Here is a 24,061-nt window from a genome sequence, read left to right on the forward strand (position 1 = left end):
CGCGATGGCTGCCATTACATCTTTTAGTGAGAGGGTATCCCCGTCTTCCAGAGGGTCTGACTGCGGTGGTTGATCCGTCGGCTGAGATGTGGTGGCGAAAGCATATTGGTCCATTCTGCTTTGTATGCTTCATTTCCGGGGTCTGTCTTTCCCCATTCTGCAGCGCGGGAGTTAGCAGTGTGTTGTATAGGGTCACGTTTTATGGAGCACCTTGATGAACCTTACGGGTAGTGCTATACTGGTTACCCTGTGCCGTTGCGTCTCCCCAAGGGTCCTCCCATGAGCCCGCTTCGGGCAGTGTCTGATAGAGCTAGTTCTTGGACCAGGGCTTTCCAGCTGCTGCTTAGTCGCCTCTCTCCAGTGACATCGATTGGCTGATGTGACACCACTGTTGAGCGGGTGCCGTTGCCTGCACTCCTTGGTTGGGGCGAGGTGGTTCGTACCTATGTGTCCTCTGGTGTGCTGTTTGCTGAAGAGGTGTCAAATGTCCTCATGGGAAGTGGGGATTACACCGTCCAGCGTGCCTTTTTTGCCCCCCAAAAGGGCCCTCAGTCTGTTGCCGGCTCTGAGTGCACCCTATGTCACCCTACGCAGTTCGCGGGTTGCAGGGATTATGTATCGCGAGGACAAGGCTGACCGCGGGTTGCACAGTTCGTTTTATTCGCAGAGGGAGAGGGGAGCCGCCTCACCTCAACCTGGGACTCCCGCTCCTTTCTCAGAGCGGAGTCTCGATCTCACTGCCAGACCCTCAGCGGGCCGCTATTCCAGCGAAGCAGATGTGGGGAGGGGGGACAGGGGAGGTTCGGATGGGGTGTCTCACAGTCCGTGGGATTGCGCACTTCAGCGGGCGGAAGGGGGGGTGTCTGTCCGCTCCCTCTGGCGCAGCGGCCCTTCCTACCTTCTTTCTGGGCAGCACACCCTCCGCTCCAAGGCTGCAGCGTTAGCCGATGCCTCGCCGTCACTCTCGCCGCCTCTCACGATTCCTCTCCTGCCCTGCCCTCCGCACACAGTGTGAACTCCTCCGGTGCTGGATGTATCAGTGAGGCGGGAGCACCGCCACTCTCCCAGTCCTCCGAGGGCTCCTCGGTGTCTTCGTTAGATCGCGGCGGCCATCTTGGTGTTGTGACTACGCACTCGATCGAGGTTCGTAGTTGGCGAATAGCTTGTCGATGGACTGATTTCCCGCCTTCTAACTTCGCATGCCTATGCCACAACTTGTCCTCTTCGCCACCGATGACTTTTTAAACTAAACACATTTCATTGAAAGGATGTAGGAACAGGATTTCTTCGGCGGCCCCTGGAGCTCCACTGACTCACGTCCTGCCTGCTCGCATGCTGGCCACGCCTCTCCAGCAAAGAACTATTGATGACTCTATATGTAATAGCACTTTATACTAGTATTCCACAGGATGCGTCCCTACAAGTCATCGAAGAGAGGCTTAGACAAACGACTTGAGACACAAGGACACCAGTATCTTTTATAGTGTGATGTGCGGAACTCGCACTAAAAGAAAATGACTTCCATTTCAATGGACGATATTTTAAGCAGATACAAGGGATATCAATGGGGGCTACCCTAGCTCCCAGCGTGTCCAATCTTTATATGCAATATTTTGAGATCAACACTATATACAGTGAGACTAATCCGTATAAGACACATCTACGCCTATGTCGTCGTTACATTGATGTTGTGCTTATTATATGGGCAGGGAATGAAGTGGAGGCAGGAGAATTTGTAGAGTGGATCAACCGACAAGGTATCCATTTAAAGTGTATCAGCACCTGGCATAATAACACTTTAAACTACTTAGACTTGACTATTAAGTTGGATATGGAGAAAGGCACGCTGGGGGTGAAAGCTTTCCATAAACCTACGGATAAAAATGCATTAGTAGTTTTCACCCAAAACTCACATGGGATAATTTACTTTTGGGTCAATTTCTTCGATTTAAAAAGAAATAGTACCCATCTGGCAGACTATAAGCAAGAAGCAGAACTCCTGAAAGAAAAATTCCACAAAAGGGATATCTGCCAAAGCTAACAGGAAGAGCTATGAAACGGGCAAAACATTGTAACCGGGAAGCTCTCCTGAAAGAAAATAAAATAGGTGAGAAAAAAGAAAAACTGGTATTTGTGAACACATTCAGCAATTCCTCGAATGAGATACAGAAAATAATTCATAAGAACTGGCAATATTTGAACAGGGCGAATGTCCGCTGGAGAGACCACTAATAGCATTTAAACGAAGTAAGAATATTTGGGACCACGTCTCTAGGTATAACATAGTAGGTTGTGAACCAAAACAATTGACTATTACTGAGACATGGGGATTACCCAGACCTTTGGGGGGGGGACACCCTGTGGACAGTGCTCCTGTTGCCAGCAAACATAGAGGAGCGTCACAGTGGACTTAGGCCTACGAAGGAAATGGACCCAAAATACTCTGACCAATTGTAACTCCACGATGGTGGTGTATGTTATCAATTGCCCTTGCAACAAACTATACATAGGGAAAACAGAAAGGAAAATAAAGACTCTGATTACCGAGCATAAGAGCTGCATTAAAAACCGGGTACACACAGCCCCAATGGTTAGTCACTATATTGAGATGTTACATAAAGCCCAAGAGATGCAGTGGACATTACTATACCAAGTGAAGGCAGGTAACGATAAAAATGTGGACAAAAGGAAACTCGTAGAGAAGAAAAATAAGTTAATCTTTTTGACTAAAAGTGTGATCAGTGGTCTCAACGAAAGAGTTGCAGAATGGTAACTCATCTACATCATGCACTAGGAGTAGTAGATTAATCAAATGGTGCTTCACCTTTATAGATGCCTCCTACTTGAAGGTATGTCAGGCAGAATCGCGGCAGGGAGAGAGCATCTTGTACTCGTTATGTTAATGCCCTTTCCGTGAGTCCAATTGGTACGAGTTAAAAGATCTTTGATTAAAAGTGCAATTAGTGTTCCCAATGAAAGAGTTGCAGAATGGGAACTCATCTACATTATGCACTAGGAGTAGTGGATTAATTAAATGGTGTTTCACCTTTATAGATGTCTCTGATTTAAGTTATGTCGGGTATAACCGCGGCAGGGAGAGAGCAATGTGTATTCTATATTGCAATGCCCATGCCGTGGGTCTCATTGGTAACAGTGGTGAGTTAGAGAAAAGGACCCCAAATGAAAGAGGTAGATTACCTAGGCCCGAAGTAGTACTACCCATTCAGGTGAAACAGGACCCGGAAAAACGTGCATCGAGATTGACTCGGTTAGAAACAACAATGGTAATGCAAGGACAAGTGAAATGGAACGTACGCTGCGCTGTCGTAGTTAAGGTGCTATTTTTTATATTTTATTAGATTCAAATGGCGTAACAGTGAATAGACACAGAGTACAAGGTGCGCACCACAGAGTGCAGTAGAGTATGTGATCTGGCGACCAAGCACGACGTGCTTAGTAGCAGAAGACTACGTACTGCAAGTAAGTGACAAGGGACGAATGCTCAAGTTGGCATTACTTTGCATGATATAAGCAGAATGGGGAAAGCAGATGGAGAATAAGTATAGACACATGGAGGCATGCACCGAGGAGTGCAGTTATATTGTGGAGTTAGAAGTCAGTAATTGCAGTTTGAGTAAGTGGAGTATACCATACGAAAGTGTTCGAAGTAGAACAGATGTGAAACAAGGAGGCTATCGTAATTGGTGCTTGTATAGCATGGGGGTGTTTGACGTGAGGTAATAGCGGAACATCAAGAAAGGCATTATTGGAAATGTAGTCAATGTAGTCATGGTTGGCCAAAGAAAAAAGGCAGAGCTTTCACGCATCGGTTTTTCGAACTGCAGAACAAAGTTGTTTAAGGCATTCGACTAGTTACCTTTTCTCTAGGTAATTGACTGTCATTATTTTTCACTTAGGTACAAGGAAATTTAGACACCTGTGATAGAATGTTCAGTAGTGATGTCAATGCTTTTTGAAGACCGTTAAAAACTCAGAAGAACCAGATTTGGGAGTGCCACTTAGGTACAGAGTTTGAGCACCCATTGGGTGAGTATGCAATGCAGAACATCCTCGAATGACAGTGACCCGGTATATAGGGTTACTGAGGCACATTTAGGGTGCCAAAGAGATATAGTCAAAAGCATCCTAAATGTGCTTGAAAAAATCATTCTGTATGACCTCAAGAACATAAGTGTTGGTGTAGCCCCAAAGTGGCATGCTATATTTTGCCACTGCCCCCACTTTGGAGTAATACATTTAATGCCAGGTCTACTAGATTAATATTCGACAATGGCATAATTCGTCATCACTCCCACCTAGACCCTACATAACTACAGCAAAAAGGGTGCGCTTAAGGGATACCAATAATAACTTATTTGAGTAACAGCACCCCACAAATGGCAAGGAGTTTCACACATACCAGGAACGCCCTGTGAATTGAACCCAAGAACTGGGTTTTAAATTAAATTACTTTAAATCAACAGCAGGTCGGGTTGGAAGCTCATTCCTTAAGAATCATGGTACTGAATATCAGTAATGCAAAGAGATCTGATTGGGTCAGAAATACAGGCAAGCAAGCAGACGCAGCGGGTGCCAGAGACATTTGTTTTAAAATGACAAAAGAGAAGTGATAGGATGTTGTCTGAGTGGCAAGCATATTTAGTTTCGCTGCTGCCCATCTAATGACGCCAAAAGAACTATAATTTTATTCAAAGTTTATGTAATGTAACATTTTATTTTTTTGTATTGGTTTGAGTAACGTGAGTACGCTTCAGCCCCATATTGCACTGACTTGACCAGAGTTTCAACCCAAAGCAAACTAGGCCCTACCCTTGGGATCAGCTTTCAATGGGATCCTTAACAAAATAAGTTAATATTCTAACAACTTGAGACTTGTAGTGTGAGTGGAGAGTAGCGTCTGCTGGTTCTTTTTATTGATGAGCTTCAAAAGAAAATTATTTTCTTAAAGTGACATCTTATGACATTTTCATTACCATACACCCAAACAGATGGTCTTCAACAAAGAGGACCTGTTACCTCATTGAAATCAATCATTGACTGCAATTACATCATCTTGTTTACAGCACAAGATCCTGTTCAGTGGTTAAATGCTATGCATGATTAAAATATTACAATTTACATAAAGTAACTTATTTGGCCTATAAATATGCAGTAATGTGACTTAGAAAGATGGGTCTGGGTGTGTTGCGATTGTGAGAATTCTCGACCCAAGCAGTCTAAATTTGAATTTCCTACATTGATTGAAAGTTAGTAAACTGTTTGCATCTCTCTAAACTCTCTCCATCCTACTCTTGTGTCCCTTCCTAGGGACGGGAGACAGAAAAAAACCTTCTTCACCTTTAAATTTAGAGGCGCGTGGCCCTGCGAGCATGCGCTGCCTGACTCTGCCCTCTGGTGTTACACCTCAGTCCCCTTTTCCGCATCGATGGGAACGGGCCGAATTCACCAGCGCTCCTGGGTTTGACTTCGGCCATGTAATTCCATGCGCGAATGCTTCTTCTCTTCGGTCTTTTTGTCTTTTTATCATTCAGGTACTCTGTCCTCAGGCGTCACACTCATCCTTGGCGCATGTTGAGTTCTACAGGGTTCAGCAGGTGTCCATCCTGCGACAGGCACTTTCCAACTTCAGACCTCCACGCCGTCTGCCTACGTTGCCTTGGCCCACACCATGGCTGGCAAGCTTGTACCGCGTGCAATGCGCTTTCCTTGAGGTCTCTGAAGAACAGACTAGCCAGGTGGAGGGAGTGCTTCCATAGGTCGCCTCCAGAGGACCTGAAGGACTTCGTCAATCATCGATCCAGGCCCAAGGTAGGGCCATTCTTTTCCAGCGCTCCCCGCAAGGGAGACTCCTTTCCAAGGACTCGCCCGCGTGGGAGGAACCACTCAGGTTCTCATACTAGCATGAGTACCGAGGGTAAATCAGCTACCGGCCAGCAGGCCGAGGGGTCTGTGGATCCTCCCAGTGACAATGCTGAGGCACCGGAAGGTTCTTTTACCGGGTCTTCACCTGAGAGGCCATGCCCTATTACCGGCAACATGTCCGAGGGGGCGCCAATATGCAGTACTAGCGGCAGATCCGCCAAGGGTGAAACGCCTACCAGCTCTTGGCCTGAAGAGCAGGGTATGAGTCATGATCCATACTCAAGAGTCCTTGCTACACGACGGAGGCACGTGGAAGGCAGCTCGACAAGATAGCCACTGTGCCAGACATTACAGACACCCGCCCGATACCGCACCAAGGAAGGGAGCAGGTGGAGGAATGAGTGTCAAGGTGGGACTGGTGTCAACCAGGTATCTCTCCTCACCTTCCTTTGCGCAGTGCAGGTTCCCGCTGCATCTGTATGGGCAGGTCATGCAACGCCTCCAGCAGCCACCCGCTACCCCGTCCTCACGCTACGTCCCACGGCGAGAACGGGGATCCCGATGCAGAAGGAGTTTGTCGCCTTGGCTCAAAAGTGCTGGCTCAGGCCCCACTCGGTCCAGATGGTCAATCGACGCCTGTATGGCAAGTACAGACAGATGGAGAGGGATACACTGTTGCTATCGGCCCACCCTCAGCCGCACTCCTCGGTGATCGCTGCAGCATTACTATACTCCAAGCCTCAGTCGTCCTCCGCCTCCTCGTCCGCGGCGCTGCTAGGCAAGGAGGAGAAGATCTTGGAGGCGTACGTGAAGAAGCTGCATTCCATTGCAACCCTGCATCTTCGTCAAGCCAACGCGGATGCCATGCTGGCAGCCGTTAACCAAAGGCTTTGGCGGGAAATTGCAGATTTCCTCCCAGAGCTTCCGGCGCAGAGCCAATCACGATTCAAGGCAGGACTGGCAGAGGCTAAGAGGGTGGCACAAGACATCATGGAGTCCACCGTGGTCCACATTGACACCTCTGGCCGGGCCATCTGCATCGCCACAGACCTGTGTAAAACAGCCTGGATCTGTGCTACGAAATTCAACCCTTGTGTCAGGAATGCATCTTAGTCCTGCCGTTCGAAGGGGTTGACCTCTTCCACTCCACTACGGACGAGGAGCTGGATAAAAAGAAAAACAGCTCACAAACGGCGAAGTCTTTATCCATCCTTACAAAGACCATGCCCAGAACGTACACCCAGTTACTGCAGCGCTCGGACAAGGGGCGTATATACGGATGGTTCAGCGGCTTCCAAGAGTGGAGGTCCAGGCAACCGGACCGCTGGCCGACCTAACATCGACGCAAGCAACAAAAGGGGTGGGGGGAGTAAAGGCTTTTTCCAGTCCCCCTCCTCCGCAACAGCCTCTGAGGGAAAGCAGGCATGACACGCCTCTCCGGGTCTACGTGTCTCCAGTGGGGGGCAAGCTTGCTCTCCATTCACACTTCTGGTGCCAGAATTTCACGGACGCCTGGATCCTCTCCATAGTATCCACGGGGTACCGCCTACCCATCCCAGCCTCTCCTCCCTCTTCCCCTCCACTCCCACAGATTGGGACAGCAACTCTTTTGGTGGAGATCCGGTTGCTCGTCGAGAGCCTGGCAGTTGAGGCTTGGGCTTCTACTCCAGGATTTTCGCCGTTCAGAAAAAGAACCAGGCGGGCCTGAGAGTTGTGCTGGACCTTTCCACCCTCAACCTCTCCCTACTGTAACTACCGCTACAAAAATTCAAGATGGTTACGCCAGCCGTAATAGCGGAGACATTGTGCAAGGGAGACCTCATGTGCTCCCTGGATCTGAAGGCATGCGTACTTACACATCCCGATATGGCAGCTTTGTCGTTCTTTTCTACGATTCAGGATCATGGGCTACCATTTCCAATACAAGGTGCTTCCCTTCGGCCTCAACTCGGCCCCCAGGGTCTTCACTAGGCTGATGAATAAAGTGGCGGCCCTCCTTTTCTTCGGATGACAAGATCACGACCTTCAAGAGGGCCACTGCGCACTTCTTCAGCAGAGAAGTGACATTGGCCTGGTGGTACCAACACCTACTGGGTCTCATGACAACGGTCCTACTGGCAGTCCCCCACACGAGACTCAGTATGAGGAGGATACATCTGCACTTCGCAGCATCATGAAACCAGGAGCGGGGCTCTCAGGCGGAGATGATCCACGTTCCTCCTTCTCTTCACCCGGACCTCACATGGTGGTCCAGGTAATGCAACTTGTGGACGGGAAAGCCTTTCTGGCAACCTACCCCACAGGTCACCATCACTATGGACTCCTCTCTCGAGGGATGGGGGGGGGCACCTTGGACAACCACTGCATCCATGGCACCTGGACCAGGCAGGAGTACCACATCAATTGGCTGGAACTGAAGGCCATCTGGCTAGCGCTTAGAGCCTTCCTTCCGGTTATCGAGGGCAAGGTCGTCCTCATTCAGACAGAAACTCAACCAGCATAGGTACCAGGTCCCCTCCACTGTACAGGCTGGCTTTTAGCATGTTGGAATGGGCCCTAGGGAACAACATCGACCTCACGGCCGTCCAACAACTGGGGGAATCCAACCTGGAGGTGGACAGGCTCAGCAGACTGGGAGCGGACAATTACGAGTGGCAATTGAATGACCCTGTGCTGCAGGAGAACTTCAGCAGATGGGGACACCCCCAGGTGGACCTCATTGCCACCTGGGACAACAGGAAGTGCCAACAGTTCACCTCCTGGCAGGGACAGGGCCCCAGCTCCCTGGGCGACACATTTCAGATTCAGTGGAACGGCATGACCGCATACGCCTTCCCACCCACATTGCTGATACACAGGGTGATATGCAAGATCAAGGAGTCTCGCCACCTCTGCGTCATTCTAATAGCTACATGGTGGCCAGCCAGGACATGGTTCTCGGAGCTGCTCAGCCTCTCGGAGAAACCATCTATTCGCCTTCCGATGGGCCCAGCACATCCTCTGGCGCAGCAGGGGGCCAGGGTTATCCCCCCGCGCCACAGAAAATAGCCCTCACAGCGTGGTTCCTTTAGCAGATCATGCTAGGGCACCTCAGCCTTTCCCAGGCTAATGTAGAGATCATACAGGGGGCTAGGAGCAAAGCTGCCAGGACCCAGTATAAGAGCAAGTGGACCAGGTTCTGCCACTGGGCAGACTCCGAAGGATATCAACCCCCTGGCATGTTCATTTGACGACGTGCTCTCCTTCTCGGTGCACCTCGTCCACTCGGGTGTGCAGCTAGACACTTCCCGCACGTGCGTGGTGGCAATTGGGGCCAACAGAAACTCTAAGGAAGAGGTGGTCTCCTCTTCCAACCCGATTGTCAAGAAGCATTTGACAGGACTCGCCAGGCTCTACCTATCCCATAAAGAGGCCACACCCTGTGGGACCTTAACATAGTTTTGGGGGCCTTGGCGCACAAACCATGTGGCCAATGACATCCACGGACATCAGGCTGGTCACCATTAAGACAGACCTGCTAGTCTGCCTCATCTTGGCTCACAGAGTCAGCGGAATCCAGGTGCTGGTCGCCTCAGAGCCCTATGCTATGTTTCACAAGGATAAAGTAGACCTGCGGACACACCCAGAATTCCTATGTAAGGTGCCTTCCACATTGCATCGGAACGAGGAAATAGTGTTGCCTACGTTTTTTGCTGAGCCTAAGGACGAGGCACAGAGAGTTCTGCCTCGATGTCAGGAGTGCCCTGAAATTCTAATTGGATAGGACCAAGGGCTTCCGCAAGTCGGACGCACTGTTTGTCACCTTTGGTGGATCAAGACCGGGGTATCAGGCCTCCAAGGCCTGCTTAGCCCCTTGGATGGTCTCGCCCATCAAAGAAGCTTACGAGGGACAGCATAGGCCACTGCAAGCTAACATGCACGCCGATGCATTAACAGCCAAGGCAACGGTCATCGCATTCCAGCTGCATGTTCCCTGGCAGGTCATAAGCAGGGTGGCCACATGGGCCACCCCTTCGGCTTTCTGCAAGCACTACTGTTTGGACGCCGGGTCTAGATCAGACGCGGCTTTCGGACAGGCGGTTCTTGGAAACCTATTTGCTTAAGGTGGGGTCTCCTCTCCAACCTGGTGCTACACTCAGTTGTAATCGCCATTGCAGTATGGAGGAAAGGGGACGGGACGTAAGAGTAATTATAAGTTACTCACCATAGTGACTAACGTACTCTTAGTCCCCTTTCCTCCATACGTCCCACCATCCTCCCCCCTAATAAAACCAGTGTCATTAGGCAATGTTAATCTATGTCGACGCGTGTATCGGGACTGGGGTGTGGCAGCGGAGGGCGGAGTCAGGGCAGTGCATGCTCCCAGGGCTGCACCCCCACGCGCCTCTAAATTTAAAGGGGACGAAGGTTATTTTCTGGTGAAAAAGGTTCTGTCTCCTGTCTCTAGGAAGGGACTCCCTGCAGTATGGAGGAAAGGGGACTAAGAGTATGTTAGTCACTATGGTGAGTAACTAATAATTTTTCTACCAGGACTTTTATCTCCCAAGTCCCACCCCATTTGCACATTCCTCTGCCGTCCTCTGCTCTTGTCCACCCTTCAAAACTAAACACACATGGTGTACATTTTCATAATAATTTCATGTCATGTTTTTCAGCTTGCATCAATCAAAGTACCCTCAGCGGCAGGCAAGATTGTACAGAAAGAGCTTCCCCCAACCACAAGAAGCATAACTGCTTTCAAAGTTCCTGTTGCTAAATCAAAAGTGCCGCCACCTGAGCATGTGAGAAGAGAAACTGCCAGCAAAAATGTTGTCGCTAACGGAGCCTTGTCCCCCCGTAGGAATAACCAAGCAGTGCCTAATGGTAAGTTGCACGCTGCTTAAACATTTAGATTTGTGTTATATACAGATGAGGAAAATGTCGGAACAGTGGAGGTTGAGGCATTTTTTATGTGAGTGCAGTAGTGCATATTTTGGCTCTTTGCTTTAGATACCGCTTGGTCCTTTCTTTTTTTATACCATAAATCGTTTCACTGTCCACTTTGACGATCGTGACAGAATGCTGAAGCTAATGAAAACTCTGTAGTGATGCTGACTAGCTGGGTCACTGTGCAGCGGAAAGAAGCAATGTGTCGCCACACAGGGGCGTGGGCCGTAAATGACTGCGAGAAGCGTGCCAGAGCGTGGGTCTGTGCATTTAGACAATTAATTGAAGCTTAACAGTCAGCAGTTGTGGCCTCAAACAATAATGTGTTATCCTGATTAATCTATCTGTGTGGAGTGTGCTTATTGAAGGAACAAGGATCCCCACAATGGCAACAAGGACAGGATCAAAGTAAGGGAGAAGGAGCAGCTCACAGGCAGGATCCACAGGCCAAGAAAGGCACAGGCAGAAGGGGAAAACAACACATTGGCACTGACAGAAAATGGTCCAGCATGTGGCAACGCCGCCAGTGTTTCTGCAAAATCCAGGTAGCTCGGTCATACCCTGGCAACAATGGCTACAGATTTTCAGCATTTATATGGAGGCATTGGGACAGCTAGAATTGAGTGAGAAATGAAAAGCAGCCATATGAATAATGCGTTGGGGATAGAAGGCCAGATAATATTTCAGACGCTGCCGGTAGAGAAACAAAATGACGCAGCAAACATAGTCCTTATGAAGAAGCTCTGAAGAAGCTGAAGAAAAGGTTTGAGAACAAAGGGAAAGAACTGAGGTACAGGTTGGGCTATTACAAAAGAAAACGAGGAGTAAACGACTCGGTCGATGACTTCCTCACAGTGCTAAGAGAGCTAGCAACCAATTGTCACTTCGTGGTCACCCTAGACACAATGCTGTGAGATTTGTTGATAGTGGGATGCATGATACAAGAAAAAATGCTGCAATGAAAAGCACCTACACTAGAAGAAATCATGAACATGGCGCACAGCGTGGAAGAAAGCACTGAATCCTAAACCATTGAACGCAAGAAATGGAACAATCATAGCCATAGATGCAAGTACGTAATGAATAGGACCAGCCCTGATGTAACAGTTCCGTAGGGAAACCTATACAGTAGCATTTGCATCAAAGACACTAACTAGCACAGAGCCTCATTATTCCATAGTAGAAAAAGAAACGCAATCATGCACCTGGGCAGTAAACCACTTCCGGACATATTTATGGGGAAGAAGGTTCAAGTTGTGGACATATCACAAACCGCTAGTGAACATATTAGGATCCAAGAGCACAGGAAATCGAACACCAAGGCTGGCGAGACTGGCATCAAAGATGGGGGGGAAAAGACAAGCCGAATACTTTTCGAGACTGCCCTTGTCAAGAGAGGAGGAAGGAACCTATCTGAAGGAAAAATGCATCATAGCATCCATCAGAGAATTGCAGGCAAGGAGAACAAACCATAACTTCAGAGGAATGGCAAAGAGAAATAAGATAAAAACATAATAAATGCGTTGCAGTACACTAGGAAACGGTGGCCTGGAGAAAGATAGCTAGTGCCAGAAATGCAGAGCTACTGGAAATTACAGATAGCATTACATGAGCACAAAGGCGTTCTTATGAGAGGGACCATGCCGATGCCTCTCACCAGTCTGAGGAACAAGATAATCGGCTGGGTCAAAAAGGAGATACAGGAATGACACTCACCATACGATAAAAATAAGGGAGCAATACTGGTGGCCCCAAATTGACAGAGAGAGAACTCTGGGAAACTGCACGCTTTGCAAAGAAGGTGACAAACGAATGATAACCAAAGTAGGACCTCTAAGAACAGTAGAATGGCTAAAGGAAGTGTGGGATCAACTGGGAGTAGACTTATGTGCTGGCATCACGAAGAATGACAACAGACTTAAAGTTCAAGCAAAAGATATTTATTAACTTAAGTGTCAGGATGGTTAAAGGCATATCTTGCCCTTTGCTAAGGTGGGACTTTCCCTACCTGAACGAAACTAAGGTAAGTCTGAGTCAAGAGTTCAACTTAAGTCTGTCTGTGTCCAAAAGCTATCCTTGCCCTCACAACTAAAACTAACAAATGAGTAGGGATGTCAAAAGTCAAAGAAATATTGTTCAACTCAAATTTCAACTCAAAGTTCTGAGCTTCTTCCAGCACACAGCTTACTTTTAGCTCCCCTTCCCAAAGCACAAGAAATGTCCATGAAAAACTCTCAAAATGTACCTTTGTCCAGTTCAAGGTGATATAGTTCAGAACCAATCCTTAAGGTTCCTTTCCCCAAGTTTCAAGTAACACAATCCAAAAGCAAATGGGGTTGTGAGACTCTGTTCTCAAGACAACAAGTGTGGTTCCGTTAAGTCTCAGAATTCCCTTCCCCAAGACTTAAACTCTGCCACCTATATTTGCTGCAGTCTTTCCAAAAAGTCTCAACAAAACATCAGGTAAACTTTATGTCACAACCCTCAGCCCTGATCCCCACTGGCAAGCCCATTGGCCAGATGGAATCAGGGCTCGGATCACTAATAAGGTCTCTTGGGGCCAGTCCTGGCGCCTTTGGCGCCAGGCTCATCAGTAAGAAAAGACATCTGCTTGAGGAACTAATTTATTTAGGCATTCAGCCAACATGGAGGCATCCACATAGCTTGATTCCTAGAACCAAGCGCTGCGGTCTAGTGTTTTGGGTGTGATGGCCTAGGGACTACTTTACAGTGGATATTTAAACCACACCCGAACAAGCTTTCTCACGAGCATGGTGAATTCCAGACCTGCAGAAAAACCAAGGACATCGTTAGCAGCAGAATCTTACCTGCATTCATCATCTTTCACTGCTCGCAGATGCTGAGCAGCTCTGTTGGTTGAGTTCACCGCCCAGATCGAAGGACCTGAGAAAAGGAGGAAGACATCATTAAAGGAGGTAGTGGAGACATTACAACCACAAAGCGCTTAAAGACTTACCTGGTTGGTTGCTTTTCGGCCGGCATAACTCCGGAACTCCATCTGCGCTGGGAACTCACCACGAACTACGTAAAGAGAAAAGCACAGGTCAGTGAGGACAAGACATTGCTGCGCTACCCAAAGCGCCTCCTTAACACATCATAGCGCTATAGCGCGCCATCATCTCCCGGTGAGAACCAGTATATCCAGTTCTCCAAGCGTACACTCCGCGCTCCTAGGGAGATAAAAAAAAGAGACATTTAGAACGGAGAAAAGGCATGCAAGAATTACGCCGTCAATCGCAATAAAACCTACCTGAAAGACACTATAAGGGCAGCAGTCAGTGAAGTAACTTGACCGCCCGCACCCACAAAAGACAACGCGCCCCTGCCCAGGGAGCAGGACGGAGAGCCCACCGATTCCGACAACCAGGCGGAATCCCATCGACACCGAGACCACACCAGGGAATCATTGCGAAGGGCACCAATGACCAACTGGCTGGGTGGCGTCCCCGTGGATAGCAGGTGAGCGTAACACTTTACCCTTCTTCTGGCTTGCTTCGCCAGTTCACATGGAGTAGTTTTTATTAGGCTGTTGCTCTGTCCTTATATTTGACCATGCAGGCCGGTCCACCTATTACGAGTCGTGCAATCATGGCCCCGGGATTGCGTAGCACGCACACACGCTTTTTCCTTGGCACCTGCTCCTGTGCCCCAAGTCAACTTCACTTAGTTCCTTTTATTGGCCTCTTGGCTTGGTGGGTATTATTGCACTTCTCTGGCTTCTCCTTATTAGCCTTGTGGCCCTGCCACCATATGTCGCGCATCTCTTGCCAAGCTGTGGCCTTGCTGCACTGCATTCACTCACAAAAGTTAATTTTTTGGCTCTTTTCCACTTTTGATACTCTTGACTTTGATATTTGAATAGAATCGTTGTGCAACATGTTCTTAATGCAATTCAGTGTTCAATGTGCACTTTTATGGCTTAGGTTTAAAGTTCTACTCAGTTCGACATTCAATGTGCACTCTTTCAATGTTAAATCTCCACTTAGTTCAGTATTCAATAAACTTTTATTGACTCAAAGTAATTTTCCCTTTTTTTTGGTATTCAATAAACCTTTAATTGTTCAAGGTTAACTTTCCCTTTTTACGGGCCTTTGTTCACTTGCGGTCTTGTTGGAGCGCCCCAGAGCCTCTATGCCCTCCTGACACTCACCGGTTTTCTATGCTTCTCCTCTTCTATGCTTCTCCTCCCATAGTTCCAAGGACTGGAGTTGAGGAAATCTTAATGGCTCAAGCCCTGCTCGCCTGCCTTGTGCCTCTCTCCGGACACCAGCAGCTTCATTACTTCGGTCAGCATGTGGGCAGCATTCTCTTCTCCAGCTCCAAAGCAGCTCCTGCTGCTTGCTCTGGGGTAGGAAGGCTCCCAGGCTTGGGGGAAATCAGACCAGTCAAATCGGCTCACCCAGGTCTGCTGGGATAGTTGCTGGCGTCCTGGCCTGCAGTCCCACCACAGCTGCCTCCTCACACGTTGCTCCCCTTGTCACGCTACTTCTCTGCTCTGTCTGATTGAGCTCCATTTATACGCCTGTAGCTCCTTGACAGGCTGCAGTTTTGAATGTCCAATTAGCCTGACTGACCACAATTAAAGGGACGTACCTGACCATCACAGCTCTTAGTCGGTATCTGCTTTGTCCCAGTACCAAAGCGGTGAAAAGTTGTTATCTTCACTGTTTAGTGGTCTCTTCTTCGTCCCAGTCCTGTCAAGTGTTAGATGTGGAAAAATGAGGGGAACTGGCTTATAGTAGGCCATAAAGGTTGGGGAAGGGTTTGGTTGGTTGGCAGTAGGGAAAGGGGTATACCATGTCTCGCCCAAGGGCACCCCGGTCCCAATCCTCAAGGACCATCTACCCAGGTGATCGATCCTTGCTTCTCCACCCCTAGGGTCAGAATCCAAGAGCGATGACCTTTCCCTGGCCACCTGTGCAGAGGACCCAAGGGGAGTAGGAGTGAGAATACCCTCCGGTTTCTTAAACTTCATATGGCCAATGGACTATATTCCGGCATAACAAAAGTATGCTACAGTCATAGTGGACTACACGTCCAAATGGTCGGAGGTTTACTTCATGATGGAAATAACAACAAAGTCAGCGATAACATGTTTTGAAGAAGTGTTCAGGAGAGAAGGATACCCGAAGGAAATATTGATGGACAGTGGAGTTCAATTCGTCTCTGAAGAGATGAGAGTACCTGAAGAGCGACAATGTCAAACCTAAAAGTCACGTTGTATCCACCACAACGGAATTGGCAGGTGGAAAGAATGAATAGACATGTTAAAGGGATCATCCAATCAGCATACAGAGGGTGGGATAGATTGCCAAGAATAAGTAAACCTAAGCATAGCAGCACATCGGATGACTCAGAATAGCATCACAGAAGTCTGTCCGTTTTACATGAGGAAGAGACAATCGAACGCGAGACTCTCGCCACAATGCATACAGAAAACCAAAAGGCCAATGGAAAAGAAATTAAGAGAAACAGAAGGAAGAGTGAAAGAAACCCAGAGGAAGAGAAAGGAAGTGCACAGTAAATGGAAAGCCGTTAAAATACAGTATATCAGATGAAAAAAGTGCACAATGCAAGGAAATTAGTCAAAAGATAGAACATCAGACAAGACGAGATCAAAATGCCACATAAAGACAATATAACCATGTCCAAGTACAGTGCAAGTGAGGTCTATGAATATTATATCCAGACAACAGTTGGGGGACGTGGGGAATGGAACAGAGACAGAGTAGCGCTGTACAGTCGAAGGGAAACAGTAGAACCCAAAGAGAATGGAAGGTATCGAAGAAAGGATCAACATGGAGCAGGAACTGAGAGAAGAACCAGGCAATCTCTAGGATCTGTTACAGAACAACCCTCCTTACAGGTAGAACGGGTGGAAGACATCAAAGATGCAGAGCGCCAAAAAGAAAATACCAGCCTACACCACTAAAAACAAGAGAAGGAGACTAATAAACCAGGTCCCCGAGAACCTGTAAGGTGAGATGATCACCCAGTAAATATAAAGACTATGAAATGGACTAGAGTATTGTTAGTTAACAAAAGGGGTAAATGTATAGATGTGGACTAGCCTTGTCATAGCACGCAAGGGTGGTGTAAATGACGCACTGGGACAGACTGAGCATGGAGAGCAGGCGAAAGCTGCTCCAGTTTGCCGCTCCAAGCCTGAGCGCGGATCTGTGCTTTAATTGAAGCTAAACTGTCACCAGCTGTGGACTATATTGCGACATGACACAACTTACTAATCATTATACATTTAAAGTATGGATAATGTACAGACTGACCCACATACATTTGCACCAGACAAAATCATCAACGTCATTAAGTCCCGCCATATACAGGACAGCAGGCCATCTGACTGTTAGCTTTCCTTTGTGTATTTGTTGAGCTGGCCAACGAATGCGGTTGGCGTTCCTATTGTGTGCAATTGTAATGTATGCATCACTTCCATTGCATATACGTGTGGGTGGCATACACCATCGCAACAGTCCCTGGCATAGCTGACTCTAGTTGTGGAGAGTCGTTGCTCACAGCGTGCACTCCAGGTATTTTCGTTACATGCGTGCCAAACGTAGCACACTGTGTCATATGAGCACCTAGCTCCGGAAAGGAACAACATAAACAAAAGCATAAGCAGACATGCGCACACAGAGCGTACATTCCACTTTACGAACAACACTGTGATTTGTTGCAAGTGCTTTATTTTGCTACAGAATGTTCACGAGAATGTGTAAGGTGGCTGCAATCACCGCTCTTTTATTTCACAAACAAAATCCATTCTGCAATGTTGTCTGTGTACTTCTGTACTTCTTTTGTCATCTAGCAAAGTGGAAAAAGGATTAGTTTGTGGTCCTTGGTCGGCCGTGTGGAAGAACACATTTTCTTTGCAAGATAGACAAGGTAGCAGCTGGTGCCTCTGGGATTCCTTACATCAAAACGTTTGCAGGTTGGTTTGTATAGCAGGAACCGCAAATGGACATACAGGCCCATATCATGCAGCCCAGATAACGACGGAAAACACATTGCTTATGGTAATCTGGCAATGCTTGGTCCACTACCCATCTGTTGGAATGTCGAAGTGTTGCACGCGCAGTAAGGTGCAAGGTATCTGAGAAGAAAGAGGAATAAGAATAGATGTAAGAAGCTGTTATTAGTGGCAGTGTACAGGACAAAAGTTTGCGGGAAGGATGTTGTAATAGGTGACTGCCTAATGGACCAAGTACTGTGTTATTGAGTAGCGTCATATGTTAACTCGCTGCCTTGCCCTCTGTGTTATTGGTGATACTGTCATTGTATGGCTCCACACACGCAAAATGTCTTTGAAATGTTGCCACCAGACGCTCCATTCACGTGTTTACTTTTTACAAAAAATGACAGTGCTAGCGAGTGTTAGACCCACGGCACAATGTCTCTGTGTGTGTCCAAAGAAAAAAAGGAAAAAAAAGAACCCTCATGGTGGGGTCCCCTCAGATTGCAGGAGAATGCAGGAGCTGGTTTGCTAAAAAATGCAACATTGAAATGTGAGATGCCGATGTTCGTGTGCCGGTTGACTGCTGCGTGCACCTGTGTCAGTTATTACTTTCAATACAATGAGGATGCGTAGAATTGGTAAATTATGTATCCTTTTTTTCTACAATTCCATACAGTGCCTGACCTTGGAGCTAATCATGCTTCCCACTCAAGGCTGGTTTACAATGAGCATTTGTCCTGTTGAAGGAGTGGTCTGTTAGGTTTCGCTTTCCGCAGATGATGCTGGAAAAAAAAAAAGATTCAGCCGGCTAACGTGTTGCGATTGTAGCATGCATTTTTCGAATGTTGGTAGTGTCATTACGGTAAAGGTAGTACGACGTATAAGTAGAGATGATTGTGCCGTACACATGCTGCCCAAAATGCACAGATGGCAACATACATAAAATGTGCTTTTACAGTCCCTAAGGAACATTTATATATGCAGTGTGTTACGAGGCAACGGTGGACGATGGCAGACTGTGTGTTCGCTGCCTCAACGTACGTGGGTGGCTGGGCCATTGTACGCAGTGTGGTGTCTTGTAGCATGAACATGTTTGGGGCTGTTGTTGATCAAAGAAAAGGAATTGCTGCGTACGTCCTTCAAACATTGTTAGGGGGTTATGGTGTTCAAATGGTGTTTCCATCATACAATAAGAAAGGGAAACAGAAGTTTCAAAATGTAAGGAGTAACGTAGTGTTTGAAATATGGCTGCCGAGCTATGTACCATGTGCTGCAGTGAAATATGTGTTGGATACCTTCTTTTGAAATGGTGATATATAACAATGAAGATGACCTAATAGCCTAAATGGTGCCAGTGCAATGCGAGGAGCCAAATGTTGCAGCAGTTAGGACAGTTACGTAAAATATATGGATGCATTGGTCAACTTGCATTGTTGTGATTGTGCAGATTATCGGGTAGGTTACTGTAATGTTGTGCATTCAGTGTGTCCACTTATTATAGGCTTGGGTGAACAGTGTGCGTAGGAACCAGGTTATCTATTGTGTAGAAGAAATGGCAGGCAATGTCAACTGCGGTGGCTAAGGGGTAGATGGATGTGTTATGTGTGTGGTTTCTGGTACATGGATAAATGTTTGTATGCATAGTTGTACAGTGCAGCGGCCGTTGTGGGGCAGGGTCTACAATATTGAGTGCATGGCTGGAACCCTTACACTGTTCTGGGTGTAGTGGAGCGTGGAGGGCGTAGGCACAAGCTGCGTAGTGTAATGTAGGTGTGCATTGCAAATTGTGGCATTGCTATGTGCATTGCAGAAATAAGTGCACCCATTACACTGTGGACATTGTAGAGAAGTATGATACCAATAATTGCATACTTACTGTTTGGATTGGGGAGGACCGGTGCTATTTTTTGTGTATTGAATGGGAAATGTAGTAATCGTTGATGCATTATATGTGGGAAAAGAGAACAGAACATGTCACAGCAGGTATTTTGTTACTTCGCAGTCCACTACATTGCATATATTTATTGACTTTGTGGACCCTCATAACTAGTTCTTCATACGTACTATGCTTTGAACCAGTATACTGTGCAATGAACGCAGTTCCTGTGTTTCTTTGCATAATTATTGTGTCTGTGGGGAATAAAAATCCATGCTGGATTAGAAAAAAACCTTCAAAATGTCTTTGCTGCTATGGTGCACAATGAATTACAGTAACGTTTGAAGTGGTTACCGCACTTTTTAAGGTGTACTCTTGAAGAAGAAAGAAATGTAATGGTTTACGATTCCTGGCCTATACATGTTGGTAGGATGGGTGGCGTTTTATAGCAGTTGGTAGTTTGTAAATGTTTACCTGCTTCCTTTTTGTAGCACTGTTTCTTTATGCGTTTGGTTGCTGCTGCTGGTTTGCAAGTATTATGGCATTGTACTGTGCTACTGCAGAATTGTGCAGTACGGTAGTTGCGTACCTATTGGCGTACTGTAACTTCATACTTTGGAAGTATTTGAGGATATGTTTGTAGCACAGTCGTTGTTGAAGGTTGAGTTGGGTTTTTTTAATGCTGCAAATAACATACTAGTAGTCTGGTTGCAGTTAGATACCAGGTGGCTTATTCTAAAGTTTTACAGTGCCCCATTCCTAAAGGGTACGTTTGCAAGCACGTGTATTCCTGTTGCTACTTTCACATCTGTGTACATTCTGAAGAGGTGGTCTACCATTATGGGTTTACGTAGTGATAGTTCCATATGTCTTGCAGTTGTATGAGTATTCTTAGAGAGCTGGTGACTCATTTGCGTACTTGGTGGTTTCAGAGGTTACTGAGGATAGTTTACTTAGTACTTTCCCCTTTTACGTATCCTGTGGAAAATACTGCTACTGTGATTTGTGTACACGTATTGTTTGTGTGAGTGTACTCATTGGGGATAAAATTGTCCAACACACACTTGAATGCATTTCTTCAATGCTTGCTGAATGCTAAGTTGCTTTATGTCGACAGTTTGAAAGTACATTTATTTTGTGTGCAATGACGAAGGTACTGGTTGGTGCTGGGGAGTAAGGTATAGTAGGTTTGTACATCAATGACTAAATTTTGGCTTCAAGAATATTAAGTAGGCATTTGCCAGATTTGCAGGTAATCTCTGCTTTGGAATGATGGAGGGATCATTGCATTCCCACCATGACGATTGCTTTCTAATGTATGAAGTATAGTGGCCTCCACTGGTAGTGTCGCTTGTGTGGTAGATTATGGCTACTGTTGTGAAGGTTTACTTCCCAAGTGATACCTGTCCGTGTGGGAAGGCAGTAAGTTTGCAGTTGTTTTTGGTTCCATCGGCATTGTATCTTAAGAGCATTAATATTACATATTGACTGTGAGTGTATATGTAGCATCAAACGATTATCAGAATTGCATGACGTACACAATATGCTATGGTTTTCATTTTGCACCAGTTTCTGAAATGGAATGGAGTCACAGTTGGGTATTGCTACATACACAAAGCACTTGTTAGAGACTTGTTCCTGAATGACATGGTTGCAGAGACTGCATGTATGTTTCCATATGTAGGAAATATGAAACATTTCATTTAGGAGTGTTTTTCCTTTCCAGTATTTGTACTAAGTACATTAGAAATTCCCGTGGGTCGTCTTGTCGGTTTAAATTGAATTTCACCATTCCAGCACAGTAGTCCAATTCTTGCATTATTCCTGAGACATTGTAAATGTTGTCAGGATTACTTACTGCATTTCTGTGAAGCATGAGCATTTGCAAACACAACTCACCTGCGCCATTCAAATAAATGTTTTCAACAATTGCTGGCATTTGGAATAGAAAATTCATAGTTACATTTGCATAGCTATTAACACTTGTTGTATTGGAAAATTTGAATGGACCAGGTACTTCGGTGTCTAAGTACTTTGATGGCAGGGTACGTGGTTTCTTTGAAGAGGCACTTTTATTTGCGTGTGAAGTTGGGTATGTCTTGTATTTCTTTACTCCTTTTGTCTGTGACTTTGGTAGTTGATGCAGTATGAGTTGATTTCAATTTCTTTGGTGGTACTGGTGCCAAATCATTTACAGTGTCTGATTGAATGAGCCTTTTTTTTCAAACCTTTGGATTTGTGAGGAACAGGCTACATTTTCAGATGGGGTGTGTACAGTGCACGTAGTCTATTGTACTCTATGATGCAAGGAATGCCTGTGCTGAGTGCAGTTGCATCAAAATACACTAGATACAGTCCTTCCAGTGTGCGCAGCTGTGACAGTGCTACATAACTCACGCCTTCTTTAAAGACTGTGCTGCCAATATCAATCGATGCTTGATCTAAGGATAGCCCTTGCGATTTATGAATGGTTACTGCATAAGCTAGAGACAAAGAAAACTGTTCTCTGCGTCCATATGTCTTTGAAGAGAAGGAATCAAGCCATTGTGCGTCCTATCTTTTTAACGTCTGAAAGTGCTCCATTAACTAAACTATGCTCTATGTCAAGGTTATGCTTTAGTATTTCTCTACAGTTCACACATAATGTTAACTTCGAGGGGATTGGGTCCTCCGACGTATTCCATATCTATGACATGTAATCACCACAGCTGTGCTGCTTCGGAAACTTTTCGGCGTCTGCGTCCTGCGTCGATGACGTCGATGCGCCGTCGTCGAGGACCTCCTCTGACGTCCGATGTCATCCGATGTGATAAGTAGGACGCACGACGCCCATAGCCTCAGTTGCGTTTTTTCCGCGAACGTGTTGCTTCGTGTTTCTCGGTTTAAACGCCTCGACTCTTTGGAGTTCTGTTCTTCTCGGTTCTTCGAACCTGTTCGTTTGTGAAAATCCTTCTGAAGATGTCTACTTCGTCTTCGAACCCGCGTCCGGGTTTCAAGAAGTGCGGGGAGTGTGGGTCCAAGATGTCGGTGACGGACTCGCACGACGCCTGCCTCTGGTGCCTCGGGGAGGCCCACGTCACGGATGACTGTATCGACTGCCAGTCGCTCACGTCCAAAGCCTTACGCGAACGTAAGAAGTTGTCGGTAGGTCGGGTGTCCAAGCCCCGGAAGTCGAAGTCTGCGGGGCTTTCGACGGATGATTCGAGGGGTGACTCTCCGTGTCATCGTCGGAAGTCTTGTGGGTCTCCTTCTAGGAGTCGGTCTCGCCACTCCTCAGCCTCTTCGAGGCATTCTCGGAAGCGCCGACACCGGTCGTCTTCCAGGTCCTCTTCGGAGGGCTCTGCCCGGCGCGTCGCTTACCCCTCCAGCCGTGCGACGCCGGAGGAATGGGCTTCCTTCGGGAAGAAGATGCTGGCGATTCTTGAGTCGCAGGGTGCTCAGCCGTCCGCGCCCCCGAGTGGGGTCGGTCGTGTGGGGTCGAGAGACACCGCTCGCAAGAGTGGTCGGCACGAGTCACGGGAGAGGTCCCGTTCGGACAAGGGGACTCGTTCTCGACGTACCCGTTCCAGGTCCCGGTCCTCGATGCGTTCGAGACCGTGTGCGCCTGTGAGGTCTTCGAAGAAGGCATCGACGTCTGTGGCGTCGAGGGCGTTGACAGGCTTTCTCGAGGCTATGGCTCCGAGGAAGTCGTCGATGCCGTCGACGCTCAGGTCGTCGAGGGACACGCTCGGGGCTCCGGCCTCGAGGGCTGTGTCGACGCCGCCGATTCTGGAGGCGCTGCATCTGACGTCGACGCCGATTTCCTCGACGCCGATCCTCTCGGCGCCGATGCCGGTTCTCTCGACGATGGCGCCGATTCGCTCGACGCCATCGACGCCTTTCGTGTTGGAGGTACCCCGGGGCACGGGTGGACCCCCTAGGAAGGCTCTGGTTAAGAGCAAGCGCTCTCGAGTGCCTTCTTTTCGCCACCTGGACTATATTTCAGAGGCGGATGAGGATTCTGATGGCCTGGTTCCTAGGCAGGTTCCGGATGAAATTGTCTCGGGCCATAGTCAGTTTGACGAGTTGAGACAGTCACTGCATGATGCCAGTGGACTGGACACCTCTCCGGAGGTGGAGTTTTGTAGGCCTGAGCCTGGCTCTCATGCTGATTCCTCGTACCGGCGCCTTATGGCTCGGGTTTCTGAGTACTTGGGATGGTCTGCTCCCCCAGGGGAATTTGTGCAGGATGATCTGACAGACATCCTTGATGTTGGTCCCCCAACTAACCCGGTTCTGCCGTTCCATATGGCTTTACAGAGAAGGGTGGCTGCGGCTTGGACTGCTCCGGAGAGTCTCCCGGCGGTGGGCAGATCCTTGTCGCGGAAATACCGTCCAGCCAGTGG

The 24,061-nt window shown here is 47.5% G+C and overlaps 1 protein-coding gene across 2 annotated transcripts in view; it reads left to right on the plus strand.

Annotated features, from left to right (window-relative positions):
• The window catches only part of MTUS1 (microtubule associated scaffold protein 1), a 1,716,559-nt gene that overhangs the window by 640,642 nt on the left and 1,051,856 nt on the right, over positions 1–24,061 (plus strand). For both annotated transcript variants that reach the window (XM_069631569.1, XM_069631568.1), the window contains exon 3: positions 10,539–10,746. In XM_069631569.1, the coding sequence (XP_069487670.1) occupies positions 10,539–10,746 (208 nt within the window). The remainder of the gene's footprint in view (positions 1–10,538; positions 10,747–24,061) is intronic.

This window comes from Ambystoma mexicanum, chromosome 6q (genome assembly GCF_040938575.1).
Source record: "Ambystoma mexicanum isolate Mex_15411 chromosome 6q, UKY_AmexF1_1, whole genome shotgun sequence".
NCBI lineage: Eukaryota > Metazoa > Chordata > Amphibia > Caudata > Ambystomatidae > Ambystoma > Ambystoma mexicanum.